The sequence below is a fragment of the Aureobasidium melanogenum genome (genome assembly GCF_000721775.1).
Source record: "Aureobasidium melanogenum CBS 110374 unplaced genomic scaffold scaffold_13, whole genome shotgun sequence".
In the NCBI taxonomy this organism is placed as follows: domain Eukaryota; kingdom Fungi; phylum Ascomycota; class Dothideomycetes; order Dothideales; family Saccotheciaceae; genus Aureobasidium; species Aureobasidium melanogenum.
In genome coordinates, this window is record NW_024470065.1 from 584,043 (window position 1) to 609,858 (window position 25,816).

Consider the following 25,816-nt stretch of genomic DNA (forward strand, 5'->3'; position numbering starts at 1 on the left):
CCTTCATTCTGCCGTGCTTCGACAATGTCAAACAGCATCTTTATACTGTGAAGAGACACGGTCAGTCTTCAGAGGCAGAGGCGTGGCCATAGGGAGCTTATCAGTCGACGTTCCTCCATGGGCCGTGTCCAATTCTCTATAGTAATACATTATTGTGCATCTTAAGAGCTGCACGCTTTACATTCCTTTGCACATGGGAAGATGAGATCTGAAAATTGTACACATAAAGCACTGACTATTTGAGATAGATCTGCACTCCCTGCAACAAAATTGTGCGACTGCAACACTCGTAATTATCACAAACACATTCCACGAGCCCTGGTCTTCGTTAAGAAGGAAGTTGACCGACCCTTCTCCACTCCGGCCAGGATACATACCCGAAAGGGAAATCTTTCTGACCACCAACCTTATCGCTATCTATCGACCCCACAGTGCTTCTATCTCCATGCCTGTGGCTCTGGGGAACATAAATACATCAAGGTGCTCGACAACATGATTTTGCTCAGAAGTATACAGGAACTGTATCTCGATCACTGCACAAGATGATCACTGCCACCGAAGTTATCAAGGCTTGGGAGGCCTGTGATAAGACAGACTCAGCATTCATTCTTGTCTGTAGTGTCTTCTGCTGGCCAATCATTCCCGCTGTCGGCCTTGGATATTCTGGATACTCTACAAGACGCAGCGGACTGGCGTCGTTCATGCCAGCTTTGCTAGCTGTCTCTGTCTGCACTATACAATGGTGGCTCTTCGGCTACTCACTGGCCTATGGAGAAGGCAGTGGCTTCATTGGCGACTTCAAACACTTCATGCACCTCAATGTGCTGGCCGAGCCTGTGGGGACGATTCCCGCTATTCTGTTTAGCGAGTTTCAGCTCATCTTCTGCGCTACTGTCTGTGCCATCGCTATCGGCGGCGTATGCGAGCGAGGCAGGCTCCTACCTCTGATTCCTTTCATCTTCGTGAGTATCTCTCTGCACGACGCTGTTGGGCAAGGAGAAGTCTGACAACAATCGCAGCTTTGGGCTACATTCGTCTACTGCCCACTGGCACATATGGTCTGGGGCGGCGGCTTCCTCGGAGAACTCGGTGTACTCGACTACGCAGGCGGCAGTCCCGTGCACATCTGTTCAGGAGCTACCGCAACAGCTCTCAGCATCTACCTCTCGTATCCCCTCTTCCGCTCGCGCAAATCAGCAGAAAGGACACCAGCGCACCTGGTCTTGCACAAACCACACAACACACTGAGTCAGCTGTTAGCCCTGGTCACCATCTGGGGCTCTTGGCTGGCTTTTGATGCAGGCACTACGCTTGCTTTCAACTTCAAGTCTGTGATGGCCCTGTGTGTAACCAACCTGTGTGCCGCTTCTGGGGCAACGACCTGGGCTCTGATGACTTACTACGAGACTGGAAAGTGGTCGCTAGATTCGACATTCCTAGGCGCCATCAGTGGATTGGTCATGATAACGCCGTCAGCTGGATTCATCGATATGGCCACGGCATTCTTCTTTGGCATTGTCGGTGCTGTTGTGTCGAGACAGGCTTTGCGTATCAAGTTCACGGATATGGCAAGACGGTGGAAGTGGGTCGATAATGGCGATACCTTCGCTACGCACTGCATTGGTGGGTTTGTGGGCACCATCGCGACTGGACTGTTTGCTCAGAAGGAAGTCGCTGCTCTTGATGGAATGACCGAGATAGTCGGCGGTGTCTTCTTTGACGGCAATGCAAGACAGCTGGGTGTCCAGATCGTGGAAGCACTGATTGGTTTCACATGGGCATTCAGTGTCTCCTACATCCTCATCGCTCTGATTGACTGTGTTCCAGGTTGGGAGGTACTGGCAACTGACAAGTGAGTCATGATCCAAGGAGAATCAGCACCAGAAGCTAACAAACACGCTCTAGGGATGTTATGATTGGTATGGATGCTTCCCAGATGGGCGAGTCTCTGTACGAAGATCAATGGAAGGGAGAAGAGGATTACCAGCCATTCGCGGCGACTATTCAGCTGGAGTGAAGACGGCCCTATCGGCAATGTATACTATTTTATCATCTGAATTGAGTCACAGATTCGAATCCTGCGCGGCCCAGATCTTGTGCCGAGTGTATGCGTAAAGAGACGCGCAAGAAGGAGGTGGTCAAGATAAGCACCTTTTTGGGGCTAGTTTGCCAAGGAGACACTGCGGGGCTGTTGATCCATTGGCTGGAGCTTCACTGATTGGCGTTCCCTTGTGCGAGGGGTCTTCTCTCTTCTTGTACCAGCCCATGCTGGGAATAAACAGTCACAATTCCCATAATTTGACTCAATTACTCGATCCAATCGCATGATGGAAAGGATGCTGGCTTCCCGGACTCATCGATAAGCATTTTCTGACGTTTTGGCATCTTCTAGATCAAGTGCCACCGTGACCTCGGCATGCAAACTTCCGCTTCTCTCAAGAGACCTAATCTAGTACTCTCAGCGATCAATTAGCATCTCGGGCTATGTCCATGTCCCCTTGTCTACGAATACGATGTCTGTATTACCAAGCGCCTTGACCTATGAACGCACATAACGCACACAGATATGCCTCCGAAACGAATCAGAGTCTCCGAAGGATCATGCTGGCGTTGTAAAGACCGTCGAGTCCTATGCGACGTGCAGAAGCCAGTATGCACACGCTGTGAAGCTGCCGGTACCAAATGCGAGTATGGCGTACGCCTGAAATGGGCAGGTGGAGTGGCTGCTCGAGGACGTTTTGCTGGCCAACTGGTACCTGTCAAGTCACCTACACCAACACCACAGATCCAAACACCGTCGACACCTGATGATTGGCAGGTGTTGTATTTCTCACGAGAAGTTCTTCCGAGATTTAGCTTGATGGATAGCGGACTTGGAATCGACCCAGCATGGCTTGTAACTGACTCCTCTATTCATCAAGCGGTCATTGCTGTCGCCAACGCCCATCGCCTCTTCAAGAACCATGCCGCCTGGAAGGAGACTTTATCACACATCAAGCAGGCACGTTTGACTGCTATACGATCACTACGAACGCGACTGCAGGAATCTTTCGATCTTTCCCACACTATCACCTTTCCGTCTAGCGTACTGTTATGCATGCTCGACGGCATCATAGAGCCACAAGATGATGGCCTTGCAGCAGGCTTTCATCTCCGTGGCGGTCGTGCCATTCTCCAACACGGCAACCATATGATGGAAGTATCCTCAACCAAGTCTGGACCGATATCACTACTGCTGTCAGTCTACGCGGCGATGGATCTCACGTACGCAATCTTGGGCGGTGAAGCACCACATCTTGGTCCTGACGTCTGGCTTCAGCTTGCTGGCAGCGAGGCCTGGTGGACAGGCATCAGCGACGACCATGCCTTTGTTGACATTATGGCTCTACTCGCGCAACTAGCACAACTCGGTCACGATGCACATACCACTGGCTTCGTGGTCCCAATACGAGAACTGCTAGAGATCCAGCTTACGCTCGGAAGGACAGAGTTACGTCTTGAGAACTTGGCGCTCCCGTCATCTTCAGGCGACGGGTGCCAATCTATCGATGCCCTCACAATTTTCTGTTCAGCATATCGTGCCACCGCTCGCATCTATATGTACCGTGCTCTTTGCAATCTCGACATCTCGGATGTGCTGGTACAGGAAAGCGTACAAGAAGGCGTAGATGCACTTCAACAAGGACCCGAAATTGGCAAATTAGCACATTGTCTACTCTTCCCCTGTCTGATGATTGGCGCTCATTGCATGAATCCCGATGCTCAACAGACTGTACTTAGCTCGCTGGAAATTGCTGATGAGTACCTCTCTTTTGGCTCAGTCAAGGTTATGGAAGCATTCTTGAAGGATATCTGGTCGGCTGTTAATGTTCAGGGGGATTTCTGGACGATGATGCGACCAGTGTCCACTAAAGCTTTCATGTTTTGAGCAAAAGCGCTTACAACACACGAATCAGCCATGTTCCTGAGCTTGCTATAACACAGCAGCAACATATTTTTGATGGCTACAGAGACAGTCAAGTGGCTTGATATGTCCCATGGCATATCGGCAAAATCTTCGTGTGCCCACGAGCCATGTCTATCTGAGACAAGCCACAATAGCAGCAATAGCAGCGAGCGTACCGTCAGGATCCTTAACTCTTGCAGTCTCCAGACCAATCTCCTTGGCTGGATAATCATTGCCTCCGGGAAATATCGCATCCCCGATAAACATCATCTGCTCCAAAGGAATTCCGCTCGCATCACGCAGCTTCTTCAAGCCATAGCCTTTATCCACGCCTTCTCTGGTGATGTCGATGGAAGTTGCTCCGCCCATGTTGATGGAAAGTCCTGGTAGACGTGTGCGCAAGTCTGCTTGAATGACCTTGCGTTTGACGAAATTGGGATCCCAGATCTCCTTTGCACTGACTGGTGCCTGTTGACCCAATGCAGAAAAGGTGATTTGACTGCCTCGATCCTCAATACGCTCTCCCCATGTCTGCTCGGGTGTAAATCCTGTAGCGGCTAGCGAGAGTTCAAAAGCTTTGATAATGTTTGCTCTCTCTTGCTCAGAGAAGAGTTCGGCATAATCGACTTGCCATGCTCCCTCGTGGTGTGTGTAAAGTTTTGTACCGGTGGTCGGCATGAGCCAAAGTCTTGAGAGGTCTGCAGAAGCAGGCAGGCGGCTAGCGACTTGTTTGTGGAATTGTGGCCAGTCGCCGCCAGAGATAATCGCGACGTCTGCGACGGATAAGAGGCTGGATAGAGCTTCGCCCATGTCGGGCTTGATGGGTTGTTTGCTCTCAGCGAGAGTGCCGTCAAGGTCGAAGGCAACTAGTTTTATCATGTTGAGCAGATCTGTTAGAAGGAGAATACAAGTGAGAAGTTGCGGCAAGGCGTCGAACCAAGACCTTTTTATTAAGCAAAGGTGCTGCAGGGACACGTGAATGCTGCAAAGGACGGATCCTTCGTGGCACAGCAGAGACGTTCATGATAAGGACCAGTGGCCTATCATACATAGTAACTTCGTCTTTGAAGTTGACATTGTTCGACAGTCCCCAGTCATCTCCATTTGTTGTCTGCTTACGAGAATTGTGTTATTGTTCACTTAGCGTAGGTAGCAGAACTTACTAGATCACGCGACTCCGCAATTACTGACCACGAGAGTTTACCGTGTCACTTAAGGCGACTAGTGTTGAACTAGAGATCCAGACAAAGCTGCTTTTACTTCGTACTATATCTAGAATTAAGTGTGTCACTCAGTTTCCAAGGATCATACAGAGTGAATGGTCGACCAGGGTCACAGCAGCGGACGGAGTTGCTTCCGCGACAGACATGTGAAGATGGTCAATACGATGAATACGGAGTGACGAAGCTGGACCCCGCGAAACATTGGCAGTCGCGCGACCGACGCGATTGACATTGGCAGGAGCAAAGGTGGCTGCAGCGACTGCTACCTTGAATCACACAATCTGTGTTTTGAAGGACCAGATATTACAGGATGCCTTACCCATTCACATTGCCGACGACATCGTCAACACCGCTAGACGCCTTCATCAACAGCCCCAGTCATCCTTCTCTGCCACTCACAGCGACCACGCAGCGATCAATTCTTCGCGATGCCCTCAAGAAGCACAAACGACTACCAACTTCGCAACAAGCTGCTCACTTGGGAGTGGTCCAGGATGCCGTGAATAGCTATCTTCCTTATGTGCTGGGTATCGCGTCTGCAACAGCCACCGGCAGGATACAAGAAGAGCCTGTGACGGTCACAAGTACGAAACAGCTACAGACGGAATGGCGTCTCACTCTGTCAGCGACATTACCGGGACGAGAACCTCCACGATCGCCGCTACCAGGCATATACAATGATGTTGCTTTCGTTCTACAGACACTAGCATACATTCAAGTTCAACAAGCACGCTCGCAACTCCAAATACTCTACTCGCCTAATATTCCTTCACCCGATCGTCGTACCGCCGCAATCGGCTCTGCCATGAAATATCTGCTCGAAGCAAATTCGATCCACAACTATATTTTGAATCTACACACTCAAGACCCTGCCTCTGCACCTCTAGATACCGTAAACTCGACCCAAGTCGCTCTGGCCGCTCTAGCTCTCGCCGAAGCAACCCTCATCACTGTTCTGAAAGATGATCCATATACTACTGCTGTCATCCAGGCAAGAAATAAAGATGACAAGGAGTGGATGATCTCTGCCCCCAGCATCCCAAAAGTCCGCGCTCATTTGTTTGCTCGCCTGTGTATCTGTGCTTCCGACCACGCTCAACGAGCAGCTGCTTCTTTGGCCCCTGGCATTGGTGCATTGGACTCTTCGTTACTAAACTACGTTGATGATCTTCGTCGTACATCTCGTGCAAAAGCTGCCAGATTTCTAGCCTGCGATGCCGAAGCTACAGGCAAGACCGGAGAGGCAATTGCATATCTACGAGGTGCCAGGCGAGAACTGGGCCTAGCACCTCTGGAACAAGATGCCAGTAAACGCAAAGGTTGGAAAGGCATAAAACAGACGTTTGCAGAGAAACGAGAAGACCGCAGGGTCGAGAAGGGTACAGACGACTGGGGCCTAGATGCAGGCAAACTCGAAGAGGCCAGAGTGTTGGAGTGGCTCGAGGTGAAGTGGGTGAAGCTAAACGATACGGTAAGTCTGACCATGGTTCTTCCAGCTTAACCCTGCCTTCGCAGTGAAGCAGAAGAACACACTGACACGTGTAATCACAGATCAACACTCAAATCATCCCTCCAAGTGAGCCACTCATGGCGGCAATGCCATCGGGTCGTGAATACCATACTCCTAAAGCTTTCACCCCACCAACTCTCGACGCATCTTTATTAGCTCGTCTGCGTGCTCCCATTGATCCTCAACAGCACGCTTTTAGAGGTAATGAAGACGACAGTGGAGACGAAGCATCGAGTCATGAGCCAGTAGTCGTGCCTGGAGCCTTCCCTGGTGCTGCAGGAGGCGCGAGCAGCGGGACTGCATACTACTAGAAATGACCGGGCATTACGATGTGAAAGTTGCCATAGATTTGAATATTCTTGTCCAATTCTACTCATGCTCTGACATGCGATGACCTCACAGCAACTCTGCGTAGAAGACAAAAATGCGACAATGTTGATCTCAATGCGTAAAAACTATCTACAAGCAAGGCTTTTTGCAAACAAGACGTCCGAACTCTCTGCCTCACAAAGACCCTTTCGCTCTATGCTTTAGCAGCTTCGGCAGCTTTGCCATCAACAACCACTTTACCTTCATCCACATCCCCACCGCCGACCTCCTGACCCATCAGAACATCAGACCCATCAACATCTCTTCCCAACATCATGTGTTGCACATTAACCTTTGGTCCCTTAAACCACTTTCTCGCACTCACGACCCACCACACCAAAACCATAAACATGGGCCCTCCGTAAACCACACACGTCCAATTCATAGTCTTTGCGGTCAACTCCTTTCCAACCACTGACGGCAAGCACAAAATGGGCACCATGAGGATGACGAACGCGGACGCAACCACACCCACCGGAATAGACGCCTTGCCTAGATTCCAAGGGCCGGGGCGAAATCTGTTTCCGACGAAGAACACACGGATAAAGATGGGCGTAGTAAAAGCGACAAAGGCGGCAATGGCACCGATGGAAAACATAGCGCCTGCGGCTAGAGGACCGCCGAAGATGAGGAGCAGCATTAGACATGCCACGCCAGTGTTGAGCCAGACTGCATTTACAGGTGTTTGCGTGTGTTTGTTGACGCGTTTCCAGATGTTGCTCAACGGGAAACAGTCGTCTCTGGCGTATGCAAAGGTGACTCTAGACGCGGCGATCATGCAGCCTTGGCCCATGAAGAAGCCGGCAATGATGGTGAGGGCAAGGACGGCGAGGACGCATTTCTGTGGCAGCACTTGGACGAGGTAGGCAGCAAAGGGCTGACCGAGGTCAGAAGACAGAGCGTCTGGGATGGAGACGACGGTATATGCGACGACGAGTTGGAGGAACCAGCCAAAGGTGCCTCCCACAGCTGAAGTCAAGAAGATTGCACGAGGAGAGGCAATAGCGGCATTGCTGCATTCCTCTGCTAGATGGAAGGGTGAGTCGTAGCTGCCATGTCGTTAGCAGATTGAATCTCTTGGTGCTGGATGAAAACTTGAATCACGTACCCACTCATGGTCCAGATGACACCAATAAAACTCATCAAGATACTGACTCCAGGAGGGAAAGCCGTGCCCGCGTAGATATCGCCCCAAACCTCGCTGCTTGGTGTGAACCTAGGCAAGTTCTTGTCCTCTCTATCCGTAGCAGCAGGAATAAGGATCAGTACAACAATCAAGGCCACGATATTGAACGAGCTGCCAAAACTGTTGACTCTTGCGATGGTCTTGGTAGGCAGACTAGCCATACAAGCATGGATGATCATCAACAGCACCGTCAAGAGATAGACCTGGTAGTTTTGCGGCACGAATGAGGGGTTGACGATGGAAGCTGCGGCTAGAATCATAGCGGCAGTTCCGTAGTTGACAGATGGAGCGCCGGTGACTTGGCCCATCCAGTTGGACCAGCCCGTAATCCAAGCGGCTAGGGGACCCCAGCCTGGAGGCGCTAACACGGCCGAAGCATAGTAAAGGCCTCCTGAGGTTGGCATTGAAGAGCAGAGTTCAGCCATGGAGGCTGCGACGCTCTGAATCCCTATCATGGCGACTAGCCAGCCCCAAGTCATGCCTACATTTCTGTCAACACCAAGTCTAATCAAAGAGGCAAGGCAAAGCCACTTACCAGCGGTCCCGGCATATCCCATTCCATAATACAACGTACTAGCAAAACTGGGCAATAGACCCAACACGGCGAAACTGACGCAAAAGGTGGTCCAGAGATTGAATTCACGTTTGAATTCTGGCTTGTAGCCTAGTGCTGCCAGTGTCTCTTCATCTTGATTCCATTCATGTTTGGGATCGAAAGGTATGTCGCCTTCAGGCAAGACGGACGTGACAGGTTCCTGGCCCACGCTTTTGCGTACTGAAGGTGTGTGTTGAGACATTAGTTCCTAGAAGCCTGAAGTTCAAAAGTGGAGAAGTGGTAGTGGTGATTGTGAAAAGAAGGTCTTAGGAGTCGGGGACAGGGAGTTTTAGATATGTATATCTGCTAGACGACCGTCATTGCACAGAAGTCTCGACGAGTCTCTGATAAGCGATCACGAACAGGGCTCGAAAGCTTCTGGGTTGTACTATTTTGTATCAGGTATGTTCATCCGACAATGTACCCTGCCATGGCCAATCATGTAGAGGTGAGATGTCTAGCCAGCAGAGATAGGCGGAAGGTAGGGTTTCCGCAGCTTGCGTACGACTGTTGATGGGAAGATAGGTAGGTGGCGGCTGTCTATCTTATCTCGTTTCAGCTTATCCTGCCAATGATTGGTGTTGTTGGATGGTGCGGGGTAGTGGTTGCGATAAAGGAACCATGTTCGTTTTGAGGGATTCGAGGCGCTGCGAATCACGATGCGCTCGTGTCGGTACTTAGAACCGAGTTCATGGCCTCGGAAAGAGAAATGTGTGGATGATGTCGTTTGAAGAAGACTTCCATTGCTTCTACCAATGCTATCAAAACCCGCTCAAAACTTCAACAAGCTTACCATCATAGGGTTTAATGAACCATGCTCTTTCCAATCTCCGACTCCCAGTTCTCGGCGCGCTCAAAGCCGTTGGTGTAGCCTTGGTAATCGGCCATTGCTCTGTAGATGCCTTCTGTGCTGGTTTGGACGAATGGACCGTATTGGATGATCTGGGATATGTTAGTGTATTTGATGATTCGCAGGATGTGAAAAAACTTACTGGCTGGTTCAAAGGCATGCCAGCGACCAAGATGAATCTGCTCTCCTTGTCTGCAGTCTCAGGGACACTGGCAACAATACTATCACCCTCTTGCTCCAAGACAGCATTGTGGTATTGCGGAATTGTTCGCGATGATGATCCGGAAGAAAGATTGATGCTGTTGCTGAGGGTATAGATGAAGGCGTTCCACTTATGCGGCAAAGGAGTGTTGAAGGTGCCACCAGGTTGAACCCTCACATCAAGCAACCAGACCGGAGTGTAGGCCAACTCTTGCAATGAATCAACACCATATGCGCGTCCGGAAATGACCTTGACGTCCACCTTGCCGTCCTCAGACTTTGCGACTGGGATTTCAGAAGCGCGCAAATCGCGGTAACGAGGTTCGCAGTCTTTAAGTTGAGCGGGCAGGTCCACCCATAATTGCATGCCGATGTTTGCGCTGCCGTCGGGGTTTTGGGCGGGCATTTCAGCATGCACAATTCCTCTTCCTGCAGTCATGAATTGGAGGTCTCCAGCATGGATGGTGCCTTTGTTGCCCGCAAAGTCTTCGTGATCGACGGCGCCGCTGAGGAGGTAGGTGATTGTTTCTTGGCCGCGGTGAGGGTGATCGGGGAAGCCCGCGCCAGGGGAGATGGTGAAGTGGTCCTAGAAGGTTGTGTTAGTTCACCGAGTACTTCTGCTAGAAGGCTAAGGGAGGGACGTACGAGCATGAGGAAAGGTGTAAAGTTCTTCAACTCTCTTGTGCCCACTGATCTTCTGACTCTTGCGCCTGCACCTTCGGCCTGATCGATCGCCTCGAAGACTTTGCGAACCTTACGAGGAGTGGTGGTTGTGGCGGTCAAAGAAGGGTCATTGGGAGGGATGACAGGCAAACCCTTGAAGGTCGATTGTGCGGGTGCCATTGAGGTATTCGTTGTTGCTTGGTATGTGGTATTCGATGCGGTAGTAGCGATGTTCTTAGTCGTTAGGTAGGGTAGGATATATTGTCGTTGATGGTATGCGACAGCTGCAATGCAGATTAAGATGGAGATGAGCAGTCTCATGAAGGCGACGCACGCTTTTTATATAAACGAAGAAAGGTAGGGAAACGACGGATGGACATGGAAATCTTGGAAATAGGAAATGGAAAAAGGGCAACGACTTAGCCTGTATTTGTCTTCTTTACATTGCTTAGTATGTTGCATGACAGAGCGACGGGCTGCGAAGCTCTGACAAAGCCGACGTTGCTCGCTGACCGAAAGTTGCTACTGAGGAAATTCGGGCTAATTAATGTTAATTATCTCGAATCTGGAACTAGAAGTCACCATCAACAACGTCCTTTCCCTGTGTCCATCAACACAGGAAGTTTCCAGACACTTCTGCCACTTCAATCTCCATAATTAGAGCATGCGAAAAACATATCCTCTATCTGAAGACGGAGCATTCAAGTCATTATACACCGCAACATTGCACTCTATGGCATCAGATGAATATGCCGAGGCTTATCCGTCAACCTGCTTCATCAACACATCTCGACACGCTGCATATCACCATTTTATAGTCGCATGCTTGCGCAAGACTTGATAGGGAGAAACATTTCCCAATGTGCTACGCCAAATATCGATCATGTCGTTTCTGGCTCTGTTCAAGGCATTTTGTGCCCCCAAGTCTGCTGGCCATTGTTCGCTTCTGTCAAAGAACTCTCAATCATTATGCAATTCTTCAAGGACTCGACTCTTCATGGCACAGTCCTCCTCGACCGATCGCGCGGACTCTGTGACACCAGATAAAATCATTTGGCCTGGCCAACCCCGGAAAAAGAAATTCGAGGATGACCCCGAGCAGCGCGCGGAGTATCTGAGGCGGAAGAATGTGTACAACGCTCGCTATCGGGCGACTCATCCGGACTTTGCTCGCAAGAACCGAGAGTATATGCGCAAGCTCCGTCTCCAGCCAGAGTTCCAATTATACTATCAGGAGTATGCCAAAGCGTGGCGCCAATCACAAAGTACGAATTCTGCTTTTGCAGTGTCAGAGAGATTTCGCATATGGATCCGCCGATATGCTTGGTTCCGAGAAGATCTGAATTGGGCACCGTGGCGGCCTATATTGTACCCTGATTCGGTGGAACACCGGTGTCAAGGATGCAATCTCGCGAGGCATCGCGGATCACATATTTGGTGGAGAATGGATCCGCAGAAATTCATGTGCCACAGCTGCTACATGAAGCTTCCAGAGGCAGGTCTACCTGAAGGATATGAAGGATGCACGACCATCAAGGAGATTGCGAAGAGGAAGGCAATTCTCGAAAGTCAGCCACGAACCTCGACCACCTCGACACTGACAGGTCAGTCTTGGAAGCCACTTAAGAAATCACCAACTGGCTCTCGCCCATTTTCCACCTTCCGCGCTGTGTGGACCAAGTCGGAAGAATCAAAGTCTGACGAACAGGGACCTGATCAGGATTCCCAACCCCAGGAATGGGCAAAGCTTGAAGCCGAAATGCTTGAGGCCAAACGCCAGTATGGCCAGATACGATCCACTTGGAAACTTGCACAAAAGCTCGAATCTGGCTCTCAGGAAGTGACCGACGCTGATGTACATCAAGCCAAGCTGCGAGTGCAACGTACGAATCGTGCTTGGAAGATGGTTAGCGATCCTGGATATAAAGCCCGAGTTGCTGCATCAAAAGTAACATACAAGCGAAAACCCGAGAGCAAAGAGCTCAGACGTCGTTGGTATCGTCATCCTGATAACCGTTCAAGGTTAATCGAAAACACACGGCTTAGAAGAGCCAACGATCCTTTGCTCAAGTTCAGAGACAGGGTTTACGAATGGGTTTTGGGCCTATCCCTCGGTCAGAAGATCGGTGATCTGGGAAGCATGGCAACCCATACTATACTCCGCAAAAGTCAGATTCCACTGTCAGGGTTGCGGACATACAAGACATGACGGTCTCAGGCTGTGGTGGAGACAGAAATTCGACCCAACCATGGACACTGATCTCGAAGTGTACTACTGTCATAGTTGTTTTATAAGACGTCCGGACGCAGGATTACCGAAAGCTTTCAAGGACTGCACTACACTGCGTGAGCTCAATGAGAGATTCAGCCAGCTTGAGGGTGTCAAGCCAAGCAGGGATCTCGGCTCGTTCGACGTGGAGGTAGGGACAATGGACCAGAAGAACCACGACCCTGGGTCCGAGCATCCGAACACAAAAGTGTGACCAAGGTACTGGCTACAATTGTATTTGAGCTTTTCGAGCTTGAAGGCTCGTGCTAGCTGGAAACAAGACATATACGGATAATCCGGTAAAATCTGTTGTCAAGCGACCTCTCTTACGGATGGTGTTGTTGATAGTAAGCCTAACTACGTGGGCTCGAGGTGAGGCACTCAAGACCCTCGATGTCTGTGGCTCTGAATCACTCTTGGAAGCGCTGTGCATCTCCATAGCCAGACCATCACCAACTATGATTAAGAGGTATGACTTGATTGAACACGCACCATGATGTTCTCTCTGGTTTTTTCTGGAAAGAAATATCTCGATGCTGGAACATGCCCAAATTCCGAAGTTCGACCGAGCTGTTGGTGGAGCACTTTGCTCGAGCGCTTTCTTTCTAAAATGTGCAACTTTTGATGACTTGAACAACATCGGTCGAATTTGATGATTAGCTAGCTAAAGCCCGAATTCAGTCTCTTGAAGCGCTGCCGAGGTCAGGGCCACGTCGCGGTCCGGCGACATCTTCAAGAGCGTGTTGCCCAATGGTTCGCTCTGTAAGCGCCCAGGTAGCGCTGCATATATCGGGCAGATATTTAGCCAACCACAACAAAGTAAGATGGAGAAAGTCTGCAGGTGCCTTGAATGTCCCTTCGAAACAAGGCTGCTATTGCCAATAGACGCTGCAAGATGCTGCAGGTCTTTGATAGGTAGCCAATTGCCTCTTCGCAATCATTGCCCAGGCTATGAAACATCGACCCGGCAGACTCTTGGAACCCGGATAGAGGCATGCGACTGCGCTGTGTTTTGCTCATACTGCATACGAAACAATTCTTGTGGTAGCCACAAGGTCTCCACTGCCTCGATTAAGCGCCAAGTCAGAGTGACTTAAGCACACTGTGAGACCCATTCCCAGACCTTTTCTCTCTTCAGATCGTATTTTGCGCTTCGTGAGTTTGTGCGTACGCTTTTCTTCTCTTTTTTTCTTTTTGTTCTATTCTGCACTAATATTGTATCCGCTGGTCGGACTGCCATTACTGCATATATTCATACCATCAGTAACGATTATAACACACGACACCGAAAAAGCCGAGCAAGCATATCAAAAACCCAAGAAAACAACAAAAAGACGATACATACCTTGATAATGGCAAAATATATTCTACCAACAACAGTTTACCAGCCACCTCCGCAGGTTCGGAGAGAGGCGAGAGTTACCTTGATTGAAGATGAAGTCCAGGTCAACATACCTTCATATCATTACCCAGCAAAACTTACAATCACCTCTTCGATGCCTGATGATGTACCTACGCCACGGGGTCTGGCAGCCACGATCACACCAGCGACAGACGCCACTTCTGAAGTATCGTCTATGTGGAGCCAACGCAATTCCAAATCGAGTTTTGACAGCCTGTACGATGTGACGGATAGCGAGGGGGAAGAGGTGCCGCTCAAGCTGTCTGCATCTGTCAAGAAGCATGTAGTCGACAAAGAACGCAGCAAATACCCCTCTCTTGTCATACCATCGCCTTCGCAATGGCCGTCTATCCACAAACCACACACTTTTCGACCTGTGGGTTTGTCGCCGGCGACAAAGCTTGCTTCTCCTTCTGCGTTTTCGGTCTGGCAAGCTCAAAGATTGAGGGTCTCTAGTGCTACTTCGACGCCTTCTTTGGATGGAAGTTTGACAAGCGAAGAACTTGCTTTGAGCAGTTGCCCTTCTACACCGGATCTCGCATCGAGAGGAGAAATTGTTGATGAGTGGGAGCCACCATGCCAGCTTCATCCAGACGCATTCGAGACGTTGCACCAGCTCAGTCCAGAAGAAGCTGCCAGCGAAGTTATGGAACAAGTGCTTGATGTGCCTGAAGAAGCTGCCCATGAGATGTCAGAAATCATCAAGACCACTCCAGTACGTCTAGATTTTGCACTCATATCAGTCGATTCCGAGGAACCGCAAACCCAAGATCCGATCTCTGCGCTCAGTGTACCTTCCCCCGGTGGCTTTTTCTCTTCTCTGGCGCCAGTAGCTGCACAGACTTGGGCCATTAGGACACCAGAGCCCTCGACGAGCGTAGCAGAAAACTTCTACGGCGTTCCATGGCGTGGAAACCCAGCGCGGACAAGTGAAAGCCATCAACGCGTAACAACAACAATCATCACTACAGCGCTCGCATCACCACAAGGCCCACCGACAGCAATCAAAGACGTCTTCTCACCCATCGACCGCAGTGTAGAGATTTGTGAAATCACCGACGTATGTGTGCCTCCCTGTGATTACAACGAGCAGTATCAGGAGAAACTAAAACAGTCAGCGTTGGCGCACTTTGAACGCACAAAGGGTTGGTTAGAAGATCAGTTTGGGATTGTTGCTAAGGTTGCTGCGCCGACTACGCCAAACATGACATTGTCGCCAGTCACAAACTCGGCGGCGAGTAGTCCGTCCAAGAAAAGTGTTAGGTTTGCGCCTGAGGCTGCTGTGAGCCCGAGACCTTCTACCAACACGACTGTTTCTGCGCCTGCTTCGCCTTCTGCGGATACTGTTGTTTCTTCTGCTACCGATGGCACTGATTGCATCTTCCTTGACGGCTTCAGATCAATCATGTCGCGCCATAAACCTACAGATGCCTTTGTGCACCGCCAACCTCGCCTGGAAAGCACTCACATCCTTCGCCGCAACTTTTCCGCCGCTTACCTTCGCACTCTACACAACAGTTTCTCCATCGCTGAGCCTTCGCGTCCAGTCTCCACTCGCCCCATCTCGACTATGCTGCCTGCACCTTCGCCTGAAGACGACGCCAAGAGAGAAGTGATTGCAGCCGTAGAGCGCGAACGCAGTGTGCTCGAGCAAGTCTCTCCCCAAACCTGGGAACTCGAAGCTCTTGCTTATCTCCGCGGTGGCTCACTGTTGACCAAGGATGTGGCTGCCTACCTGAGTTCCTTGCCCACCGCTCAAGTCTTGGATTTTGGAGGCGAGCCTAATGCTGATTGGGGCTGGTGTGTCGCAACCTCGTTTCCTTTGGCCAAAGTCTGCACTGTGTATTTTGAGCCTGACACAGAGGTCTTGGAGGCACCTTCCAACTTTACCGCTGTTGAGGCTGAGAAACCATTTGCTCTGCCTTTCGCAGACGATACTTTCGACATCATCTCCGCGCGCTCTTTGCACTCACTTCTCAAGAGCGATCAGTGGAATCTCACAATCTCTGAGTTGCACCGCGTGCTCAAACCTTCTGGATACCTAGACTTCAGCCTCTTGGACGCCCTTCTCATCAACGTCTCAGCCGGCTCTTGGGGTCAAGTCATGAATGCCGAGTTCGGACACAAGCTACAGCAAAGAGGCCACGAACGCGAACCCACCAGGCAATTCCTGGGTAGACTCGAGACTGCAGGATTCAAGGATGTCAAACGCATGTGGACGTTTTTGGGCATGGGAGACGTGCAGCCGATCTGGAAAGACGAGGGAAAGAGTCCTGTTGCTAAGCCACCCACTCGTCCTTTGCCTGCCATTCCTGGTGCAGCCAGGAAACCTGTTCCAGGAAAACAACCTACAGCAAAGTCTCCCGCGACCCCTAAGGTGACTACTCCCACCGTTGGATCCGAAGAGAATAAATCCAGGGGTGCAATTCACCATCAAGTCCCCGTCCGCGACGCCGCTGGCAACATCCTACTCGACCACAATGGCAAACCGACCTACTATCCTCCTGCACTTACCGGCAGCACTTCAGCCATTGCGCCCGTGACTGGTCTTCTGGGTGCAAGACTGTGGGAGCAGTGGGTGTACAAGCTAGCCAGGGAGATGGGCGGAGAAGAAGCCGAATTGCAGATGTTGGAACAGGTGTGTGGAGTGCTCGAGCAAGGAGGAAAGGCAGGCAGTGGCATTGGCTGTTTGATGGGAGTGTGCAGGAAGTGAAAAAGGGAAGTGACGACGATTGGAAGCGTGGTTGTTGTGGCTTTTTCTTTCCTTGATGATTTTTTATGTTACCTGTTATCGTAATATCCCCCAGTCGCTCCTTATGAAAGTTTCTTACGATGTATTGCTCGATACAAACTTGCCCGCAACTATCTACCTGTATGTTCTTCTTGCTTTGAGGATGTTTGCTGCATGGTATGAGTGGAGGTCACGGCTGACAGACTAACCTTGAACGCAAGCCTGAGAAATGGCAAGCACTCACCAGAAATGCTTTGCATTCATGCGATTCAATCTTGCGAGGCGTTGAGAGAAGCAAGAATAGCTCAACCCTGATTGAGACCTGGATGACTCTTCAAGTCCATAATTACAGACACCGACACATAACAACCCTCGGAACATCCCAGGCGACGTGCCACCTGGCTACAGGAAGCGCAGAACGATACAGCTGACCTTGGGTGCCTCGGTGAATTCTTGTTTGGTCTTCAATCAAGGAGCCAAGACATTGTACATGTCCTCAAGCTTTTTCCTCTTTCAACGTGTCCCAAACTTGTTATTGTGCCTTCGTGTCTTTAAGTCTCGAAGGTGGAGGATGGTCTGGTGAGGTGAGCAGAGGTGGCAGTTTTTCAATGCTGCCCTCAGGAACCACAAGTTCCCAGCTGTTGGCAAAGCAGGAGTTGCACATGTATCGATCGTGGGGTGGCTCGGTCTCTAGACCTTGGGGTGGATGTTTTTCTTTCCACCAGAGGTTCAGACGGCGGATTTGATTGCAGCTTGTGCAGTGGCGATCGATGCGAGCAGCAGTGAGAACAACTTGATGGGTCGGCCAGGACCAATTCTCTTGGGCCCAGCGTTTGGACCCGCGAATGAAAGAGGCTAGACCATTGGCACGACGAAGTCTTAGATGCTCAGCACGCAATCGGCGAATGTGTAATATGCTCTTATCGCGGTTCTTGAGGTGATTTTTACGATTGTGCTCGGCGTGCTTGGCCTGCTTGTCTGGATTCCTTTTGTATTCAAAATTGTATTGCTTTTTGTGTTCGCGGCGTTGAGCTTCAGCAGCTCGAGCTTCTTCCGAGTCTCTTGCACGAGCACCTCTTGTCCATTCTCTGTAATATTCGCGCTGTCGTTCCAGACGGGCCTCTCGGGCTTCTTCCGATTCTTTTGCACGATGGGCCTTCCTGTACTCCCGCCGTCTTTCCAGACGGGCAGCTCGAGCTTCTTCCGACTCTTGTTCACGGGCGGCCCTTGTTATGGCGGCATGTCGCGTGGAAGAGAAGGCTGCAATCCCAGACCATAGTGATGCGAGTGGCTGAGGTGTGTAGAATCGTGTGTTAATGGAAGGCGGTATGAGTGACGTGAGGCGGAAAATGGTGGGCATTTCTGGCATGCACACGACGCCGAGCTCAAGGAAGGAAACAACGGAGGTCACTCGGTCGCAGTCGGAGAAGGCGCGAAAGTCGATCTGATAAGATTGAAGAATGTCGGGCAGGAGCTAACCGCAAAGGGGCAGTGAAAAGGCCCCTAAAAAACTCAACCCCATGCGTGAGCGGTGCACAGCTCTAATTTCCAACAAAAACAATGCCGCTGCAAACCGAGAAAATCATCAAACACCAACAAATGTGTCAGGAGAAAATGCCCTTGACTCGTCATCAAGATAACAGGTCGAGTCGTCTCGCCTGCTCTTGACCTGCTTCCCTCATCAACATCACTTCCCACCCACACTCGTTCATAGCACTCCCACCAACCACAGATCATGGACATGCAACACCAGACACAAAGAGAGCCGCCATCTTTCATTTTCACCAGAAGCACCCGCATATGGGAATTGTTGGCTGGAGATGTCGCTGCTGCCGCCGTCTCGGCCACTCTGGTAGCTCCCACGGTCACTATCATTGACAGAGCAATTGTTGAAAAGGCTTCCTCTAATCAGCCTTTGTTGCGGAGTCTCCGGCATCAGGCCTGGTCTTTGGTGAAATCGCCACGTCATTTCATGCTTTCATTGCCCTTCGGTATTGTTTTGACCCTCTATGCTGGAACCTACGGAGTTGCCAATGTTGCAGAGACCATCTCGGAGAGACTTACCCCAGAGCATGTTGGCACTATTGTCGGTGCATCTGCCTTCTTGGTCAACGTCCCTCTCGGCGTCTGGAAAGACATCCGCTTTGCTCAAATGTTCGCCCGCATCCCATCACGTGTGGCCAACACTGCAGCTGCCACAGCAACAGCGACAGTTCCCATGCCCAAACTCCGTCCTTCGCGATCCGCGACAACAGTCTGGCTTGTACGTGACGCGTTGACTTTATTTGGATCATTCACCTTCGCGCCTCGGCTAGCAGCGGCTATCCCGGACAACTTGGCAGTCCACCCTCAGACCATCTCACAGCTATCTGTGCCCGCTCTGACACAGATTGTTGCGACACCGCTGCATCTGCTCGGTCTGGATCTGACCACCAGGCAGCATCACGTACCCTGGATGCAGAGAATCGCCGACACTACCCGTTCTGGTCTGCTCTCTACTACTATCGTTCGATGCTTCCGTATCTTGCCTGCCTTTGGCTTTGGATGTATTGGAAACACGGAAATGCGCAAAGCCTTGCACAAACAGCATGAACAGTATGATTGAACGCATCATTATGGCTTCTGAGAACCGTCATATTCAGTACCCCAGCAGGGAAGCCGGCTTCCCTTTTACTGCTGAACGACCATTGCCAGCTCAGAGTCGAGACTCCGTACAGAGCCATCTGGAACAGCATCTTCGACCCAGCTTCGCCGTACAGCCACAGACATCGATAGGCCCACAACCGCTCAAGCTCAAGAGCTCCGGTTCAGCCAGACAAGAAACTCCGATTTGCAATCGAGTTCAAAGCCACTTGAATTAGCATCACTTGTAAATGTTTCTGATGCAGCCAATCCACAGCCAAGGGACAAAGCGCCTGTACAGTCGCGCACTCCCACTCAGCGCTCTGCTGCTATATAGCCATATCACGACCACTTCACGACCACAATGTACATACCTCTTTCCTTTGTTACGAGAGCATATCATTACAGCATTCAATCTCTTTCACGACATCTTGTTGCGCCTTGCAATTCCCAATGCCGTGATAACGAAGTCGAACGCCGATCAAGCTGCTCTTGGTCGCTATCGATTGTCGCATGACCACTGACGTTTGAACAGGTGTTTGCAGTGATCTTCACTCTGAGCTTCGCCATGCCCGCGTTATCCGGCGCAGTTGATCGCTTTCCGGAAATAAATACTCAGCCTACCAGCTTACTCAGATTGATCCTACAAGCATATCTCTATAAATGCGTTCAACCATCCTCATCCACATTCTCTTGTCAATAGGATAGGTAAAATGCCACACGCCGACCTCGATCGGCTTTCTGCACCCTCTGCGGTGTGATCGTACTCCATCAAGTTCTTGGAAGGATTCCGCGACCGCCCCGCATCCGCCGCTGCTTTTTCGGCCAAACAACCTTAATACTGTATAAACTTCCTTACATAAAGACAGGCTACAGCATACCTTCTACCAATACACAAATCCTGGGCTACAAGTCTGACAAGAACGATGCCACGGATTTTCTGGACTCTGCTGCTGGCCACCGGCTTAGCAGCTCCACTCTTCAAATACCCTATATACGCCTTTGTCGTTTTTACCTTCACAATCCTATGGAGGCACCTTTTCCCAAGTCCGAAACCAGACCCCGAAGTCCTGCTTCTACCAACCAAAAACCCGTATCTGGCTGCTTTGAAACCACTCGAAAATCCTGAAGCTGTAGAGGGAGATCATTGTCCGACTTGCTGGGACGAACTTGACGCTACCAAATTGCCTACAAAGCTTGCTTGTGGCCATGTATTCTGCAATGAAGACATTCTGGAATGGATCAAATCTGGCAAGAACACCTGTCCAGTATGCAAAAAAGTGCTTTTCCAACAAGCCATGTTCCAAGGCGAAGACGCGATTGCAGAAAAAGTACACAAGGCAAGGATCTGTCTCGTGGTTATAAATCTCCTCATCACTCTTCTGCGACAAATTTCCGGTTACATGCTTAGACATCAAGGATCAGGTATAGATTGGACCTGGCAACTTCTGAATCCGATTTACTATCTCACTGGTTATGGCTCCACGTTTTCTACCAACATGGCCGTCGTCTCCACAGTTGCTAACATCATCCAACTCGGCGTCGCGTACAATGGCTTCCGAAAGTTTGGTCCCGAGTGGTTTCGACAGTTTGGAATCAATTTGGTCTTTTGGTCGGGGACCTTGTATTGCACTGCCCTCAATCTTTGGCAGGATGTTGAAGGATGTAGGCCTCATGCGCAGCTTGCTTGGGGCATTTGTCAGTGGAAATGGCAGGGCAGTCCTGGAAACTTCTTGTGGTGGAGTGCGGGGCGTGCGGATGGTATGCCTAAGCAGGCTTCGGATCTGGTTGTTGAGGTCACGGCTGCTTGGGACAAGGATGGCAATAAGGTCATTTGAGGATTGCAGGCACTTTGCATCGCGAGTAGAATTGAATCTACACCTGCGTCGAAGAAGTGTGTTATATCGCAATCTCACTCCGATGTCATTCACCATTTTTGTGATCACAGCATCTTCACCCTTAGCCACGAATGCGAATGTCCACGGTTCCAAATGTCTGGGTCTAGCCTTAGCACTGCCTCCTTTTGCAGCACCTCTTCTCCATCACTGTCAAACACAGAACTACATAGGACAGCACGTACCATGCCACCTTCCTCCCCAGCCATCAACAAAGTCGTTGGCGGCAGTCGCGCCTGGAAGAGCGAGACTTTTCCAGTCGACACTTGTATCAGGGTAAACATTGTATATCCTGCAAGCAGCGGTGGATGATATGCTTCCGGTTGTGACTGCTGCAGCGACACTGAGGTTTGCCGCAAGAGCGGTGAGATTGGGGATACAGAAGAGGTAGGGGTAGGTCCTGGGCCTGCAGTTCGGATCCAAACAGCTTCGTTGCCAGAGTTACGGGCAGTGTACAATTCCTCTGTCCATCTTTGAATATTCGCGGGTTTGAGCCATGTTGGATCGGTGTCGTGGTGTCCAAAATTTAGAGGCGAAGACGATGGGGCGTAGGTCAGGGTGTTTCTCGAAGTATTGAAGACTGCCTGTCCCAGCTGTGATAATGGTAGTACACCTTCCAGAAGCACAAAGTCATGTTCTTCTGCAGAAGAGTCCACAGTTTGTTCACTTTGCAAGCATAAGAGCGATGTGCAAAGCAGTATCGCGCATGCTGTGTGAGACCCTGGAGTGAGAACCCTCAAGACGCCATATGTGAAGAGACACAGCAGCAAGACGGCTGCGGCCCGTAAAGGTTCGAGGGTGCCATACCGTTCGTCGGTCCGTTCGGGTATCTTTTGATGACATATCGGCAGTGTACGACAGTTGTTCAGGTACACAACATTATCAATGTCATCAATACCGACGATCTCGCAAGCTGGTCTGAGATCCCATAAACAAGTGTCAAACTGATCTTTGTTCAAAATCCCCTTGAGCAAAGCCTTAAAATCCTTGGCAGGGTATGGATAGCTCGACAGCATACGTTCCATCACATATTCATTCTCACTGGTCAGTGAAAGTAGTTTTGTCATGGCTTGGTGTAGCGTGTCGCTTCTTTCTATCGTCTTGGGTTTCCTGAGTAAGCCCATCAGAGCATATGCGATATCGGCATCGGTGAATTTAGACGAGTCTTGTCTGCTCAGAGCAGCAATTGCGGTAACCACCATCTCAAGCCGAGTAAGTTTGGTCTGTCCATCGAAATACTCGGCCAAGATTCGAGTTGGATAATGACGTTCGTCGTTTGCGAATGGGTGCCAGAACTCATAGGTCATCTCGACGCGGTCAAGCTCGTGTTTAGTGAAGCCGGTTTCTGTGACTGTCCAGATGTGCAACCTGCCCCTGGCCAGTAAGCCTTCTGGTAGTGTCCATAATCTTCTAGCCCACGCTCGCTTGTAGAAAGAATGTTCACTGGGAAGCAGGATTGCGACGTGATTGGCGTTGCGCACGATGTCTGCCATGCCATAAACATCGCTCGAAAAGGACTCTGCCGCTTTTTGATCTTCTGTAACACACTGCACATTCAGCCAATATGCTTTAAGACCGGATTGAAGAGTCGCGTGTTGTGCCATCTTTTTGACGAGCGATAAAGCTTCTTTCGCAGGCCTCGCCCTGTCATACTTGAAAGACTCCCAATGCCAACTGATGAAGAGATATTCTGTGGTTGGTGCAGGATCTTTGACCAGTATCCAGACTTTGTCAGCGTATATGACGAGACGCTGTGGGAGAACAAGTCTGGTGCTCTTGAACAAGTCGACTGCACCGTTACTTTTACCTGATGGTCCAAATGGAGTGGCTTTTTGTCCTCGGTCCAACCCATTTCTGGTATATCTGATCCGTCGCAACGGCGACTTTCGAGTGTGGAGTTTGGAAGTAGTTGGGTCATTATATGACAGTCGGAGCGACAATAGCAGCTGCAAAAGCTGCAAGGGTATGAGCATGATACTGAGTCGAAGCACAGCCATGGTACAGACTGCGGACTGTGCTCGTCTAGTATGTTGATGCGCATTTCTGTAGACCGTCCATGGAGACAAAACCCATTCAATCATTCTTGTCGGTAATGTAAAGACCGGTTGCAGTGGTACTCTGATCCATGAAGTAGGCGAATTGTACTGGAGAATCTCTTGAGTGGATTGTGCCACCAAGGTCGGATTGGGGAACAAGTCAGCATTTCCATATCGCTTCGACCAGCTGAAGTCATGCTTCCCATATCCAAGGTGTCCAGTAATCATTGGTCCATAAATCTGGCATTGATAAAAAGTTTTTGCGTTGCAAGAGACTCATTGTCGGCAGAGGTCGGCGACAGGAATGGGTGCTGCGGAGTGGTAAGGCTATTAACCAAGTGACCAGACATGCGGTGAAGACAGCTAGCGAGACGGACAATGGCCGATCGCATTCTTGTCCTCTTTGGCGCATCCTTCCGCCGCTGATAGGCTGGCTTCACAGCCTTGGTTGGCATGGGTCGAGGAGGTGCGCTCGACCAGCCAGCGATTCTTTCAAGCGCGTTGCATGTTCAGATACATGCAATAACTTTACAACTTATCGTAGCATATGGCACAGTAGACTCAAGAATGCCATATCACATGTAGGAACAACAGATTGAAGCAGAAAAGGATGGGCGAGGTCGCTGGGTTCTTCCAAAGCGGACAAACTTTTCGCCGGGACGACCGCGACTGTCCCTCGTGTTCACACTACTTGCACTTGCAGTGTCAAGCCACATTCTGCATCAGGCGCCAACAGATATGTATTATCAATAGGTAAGCTGCAGGTTTGATGATCCTCTTCCGCATCAGGAAGCATATCTGTCTACGCCATAGAGTGTGTGATAGATATTTGTCCATGGTAGGTCCCAGCTTATATTCATTTCCCTCTTTACCTTCCTGTCGTTTCACCATGTTCTTTCTCGACAAATTTTCCAAATTCCAGATTGACGTTGTTGGTTTTCTTGCGATACTGGGCGAAGGCTCTATCAGTGCAAACGTCCACATCATCACATTTACAAAATGGTGTCTGGTTCCACGATTACTGCCCGCTCCTCAAGTCTTGCTACCTGCACAGAGACCCGAGGACCTCAAGGTCAAAGAGGCATATGTCACAGCAATAGAATCAGGAAACATATCGGCATGTATCAATCATGTTGCGCACGTTCTGATCGATGCGGAAGACATGCATAGATACGAGACTAGATGTGTCAGGATAGTCAGAAATCCCAAGCATCCAGATAGATCTATTCGACCAAAACGCTTGAGTCCGCTGCTGGCTGTGAACATACTGGGCTTCAGTTGTTCTGTTGGGCTTCTTGTTACATCCATCGCGTTGGAAGATGGAATGTCCATGCTCGCGACACTGTGCCTCTCATTTCTGTCCAGCTTGACGGGCATTGCCAATCATTGGGATCTTGTCGCCAAAGACCCCGCCATCCAACCAAAGTCAGATGAGGTATTGCCCAGGGGAGACCTGGTAGTCTGATATCCGAATGGCTCATTTCTGGTCGTCAAATGCAACGAACAAGTTGCAAGAGAGCTCTACTTCACCCGCGAAGACATCAGATACACCATGGTTCAAAGAAGAGGCATCTACCGGACAATTTCGCTGACAGGCACTCTTCTCTTGATGCTAGGAGTCATCTTTCTAGCCAATGCGACGAAAGCTCTGCAATTGGCTTGGGCTGTCATCTATGTGTTATTGAACGCTGCATACTGGTCATTCGCCGCTCTCCCCAAGCGTTTTCACTGGGATCTGGACAGATACAAGGTCACCGAGATCGATATCGAGAGACCCAACTCCAATGACAATCGCTTCACAGATGCTCTCTTCAAAGCCATCCTTTTCGCACAAGGAGCAGATTGGGCTAGAATCGGCGAAGCAGCTGCGCCAAGAACAAAGGTCTGGGATGACTGGCTTGATGAAGCGGAGACTGTAGCTCTCTCCTGTGATGGGCCCAAGATAGGCGCTTATAAGAATATCAAGTGGCCTGGTCGTGTAGAGTGCTCTGGAGAAATTCAGCCATATCCCAAGAATTGGCAACCCCATCCTGCTTGGAAAGCTCTCTATAATAAATGTCGCGCAAGCAAGAATGATCTGAATGAGAAAACAGGTGTAATTTTGGAAGTTTCTTCTTCTTCCAGCGCGTCGCCATACACGGAAGCGGGAGCTGCTTTTGTAGTTGAGGTAAAGTGAAAGATCTGATCCATGCGGCTGAAGGAATGCATACGAATTCACTAGGTAATAAGTACTATTCAATGAAGCGCTTGAGGAATAGAAGGGAGGGAAGGTCGGAAGGTTGGAACGCGATCACATCGACACCGAGGATAGGTCATGT

At 50.2% G+C, this 25,816-nt stretch overlaps 12 protein-coding genes across 12 annotated transcripts; 8 read left to right on the forward strand and 4 right to left on the reverse strand.

Annotated features, from left to right (window-relative positions):
* Nucleotides 1-542: 542 nt before the first annotated feature.
* On the forward strand, nucleotides 543-2,017 carry M437DRAFT_50730 (uncharacterized protein; the record flags this gene model as incomplete). Its single annotated transcript, XM_041022067.1, has 3 exons — nucleotides 543-962; nucleotides 1,020-1,852; nucleotides 1,906-2,017. The coding sequence occupies 3 exons, from the start codon at nucleotides 543-545 to the stop codon at nucleotides 2,015-2,017; spliced, it is 1,365 nt and encodes a 454-aa protein (XP_040879019.1).
* A 552-nt stretch (nucleotides 2,018-2,569) lies between these two features.
* Nucleotides 2,570-3,856, forward strand: M437DRAFT_17077 (uncharacterized protein; the record flags this gene model as incomplete). The annotated part of the gene is made up of 1 exon (XM_041018887.1): nucleotides 2,570-3,856. A coding segment is annotated over one exon (1,287 nt), but the record flags the coding sequence as incomplete, so codon positions are not given.
* A 222-nt stretch (nucleotides 3,857-4,078) lies between these two features.
* M437DRAFT_50459 (HAD-like protein) lies at nucleotides 4,079-4,825 on the reverse strand (the record flags this gene model as incomplete). Its single annotated transcript, XM_041022008.1, has 1 exon — nucleotides 4,079-4,825. The coding sequence occupies one exon, from the start codon at nucleotides 4,823-4,825 to the stop codon at nucleotides 4,079-4,081; it is 747 nt and encodes a 248-aa protein (XP_040879021.1).
* Nucleotides 4,826-5,479: 654 nt separating this feature from the next.
* Nucleotides 5,480-6,990, forward strand: M437DRAFT_85427 (uncharacterized protein; the record flags this gene model as incomplete). Its single annotated transcript, XM_041028287.1, has 2 exons — nucleotides 5,480-6,640; nucleotides 6,721-6,990. 2 exons carry the CDS (start codon nucleotides 5,480-5,482, stop codon nucleotides 6,988-6,990), a joined length of 1,431 nt encoding a protein of 476 aa, XP_040879022.1.
* A 212-nt stretch (nucleotides 6,991-7,202) lies between these two features.
* M437DRAFT_76146 (amino acid transporter) lies at nucleotides 7,203-9,839 on the reverse strand (the record flags this gene model as incomplete). Its single annotated transcript, XM_041026568.1, has 4 exons — nucleotides 7,203-8,097; nucleotides 8,157-8,715; nucleotides 8,770-9,009; nucleotides 9,818-9,839. The coding sequence occupies 4 exons, from the start codon at nucleotides 9,837-9,839 to the stop codon at nucleotides 7,203-7,205; spliced, it is 1,716 nt and encodes a 571-aa protein (XP_040879023.1).
* A 1,587-nt stretch (nucleotides 9,840-11,426) lies between these two features.
* On the forward strand, nucleotides 11,427-13,026 carry M437DRAFT_66941 (uncharacterized protein; the record flags this gene model as incomplete). The annotated part of the gene is made up of 2 exons (XM_041024857.1): nucleotides 11,427-12,724; nucleotides 12,762-13,026. The coding sequence occupies 2 exons, from the start codon at nucleotides 11,427-11,429 to the stop codon at nucleotides 13,024-13,026; spliced, it is 1,563 nt and encodes a 520-aa protein (XP_040879024.1).
* Nucleotides 13,027-14,164: 1,138 nt separating this feature from the next.
* On the forward strand, nucleotides 14,165-16,927 carry M437DRAFT_50737 (uncharacterized protein; the record flags this gene model as incomplete). Its single annotated transcript, XM_041022069.1, has 2 exons — nucleotides 14,165-16,484; nucleotides 16,653-16,927. The coding sequence occupies 2 exons, from the start codon at nucleotides 14,165-14,167 to the stop codon at nucleotides 16,925-16,927; spliced, it is 2,595 nt and encodes an 864-aa protein (XP_040879025.1).
* Nucleotides 16,928-17,477: 550 nt separating this feature from the next.
* Nucleotides 17,478-18,305, reverse strand: M437DRAFT_66943 (uncharacterized protein; the record flags this gene model as incomplete). Its single annotated transcript, XM_041024858.1, has 1 exon — nucleotides 17,478-18,305. The coding sequence occupies one exon, from the start codon at nucleotides 18,303-18,305 to the stop codon at nucleotides 17,478-17,480; it is 828 nt and encodes a 275-aa protein (XP_040879026.1).
* Nucleotides 18,306-18,686: 381 nt separating this feature from the next.
* Nucleotides 18,687-19,550, forward strand: M437DRAFT_50665 (uncharacterized protein; the record flags this gene model as incomplete). The annotated part of the gene is made up of 1 exon (XM_041022052.1): nucleotides 18,687-19,550. One exon carries the CDS (start codon nucleotides 18,687-18,689, stop codon nucleotides 19,548-19,550), a length of 864 nt encoding a protein of 287 aa, XP_040879027.1.
* Nucleotides 19,551-20,493: 943 nt separating this feature from the next.
* Nucleotides 20,494-21,338, forward strand: M437DRAFT_66945 (uncharacterized protein; the record flags this gene model as incomplete). Its single annotated transcript, XM_041024859.1, has 2 exons — nucleotides 20,494-21,232; nucleotides 21,271-21,338. 2 exons carry the CDS (start codon nucleotides 20,494-20,496, stop codon nucleotides 21,336-21,338), a joined length of 807 nt encoding a protein of 268 aa, XP_040879028.1.
* Nucleotides 21,339-21,509: 171 nt separating this feature from the next.
* On the reverse strand, nucleotides 21,510-23,459 carry M437DRAFT_66946 (uncharacterized protein; the record flags this gene model as incomplete). Its single annotated transcript, XM_041024860.1, has 1 exon — nucleotides 21,510-23,459. One exon carries the CDS (start codon nucleotides 23,457-23,459, stop codon nucleotides 21,510-21,512), a length of 1,950 nt encoding a protein of 649 aa, XP_040879029.1.
* Nucleotides 23,460-24,387: 928 nt separating this feature from the next.
* M437DRAFT_76152 (uncharacterized protein) lies at nucleotides 24,388-25,480 on the forward strand (the record flags this gene model as incomplete). Its single annotated transcript, XM_041026569.1, has 3 exons — nucleotides 24,388-24,954; nucleotides 25,018-25,413; nucleotides 25,445-25,480. 3 exons carry the CDS (start codon nucleotides 24,388-24,390, stop codon nucleotides 25,478-25,480), a joined length of 999 nt encoding a protein of 332 aa, XP_040879030.1.
* Between the last annotated feature and the right edge of the window lie 336 nt (nucleotides 25,481-25,816).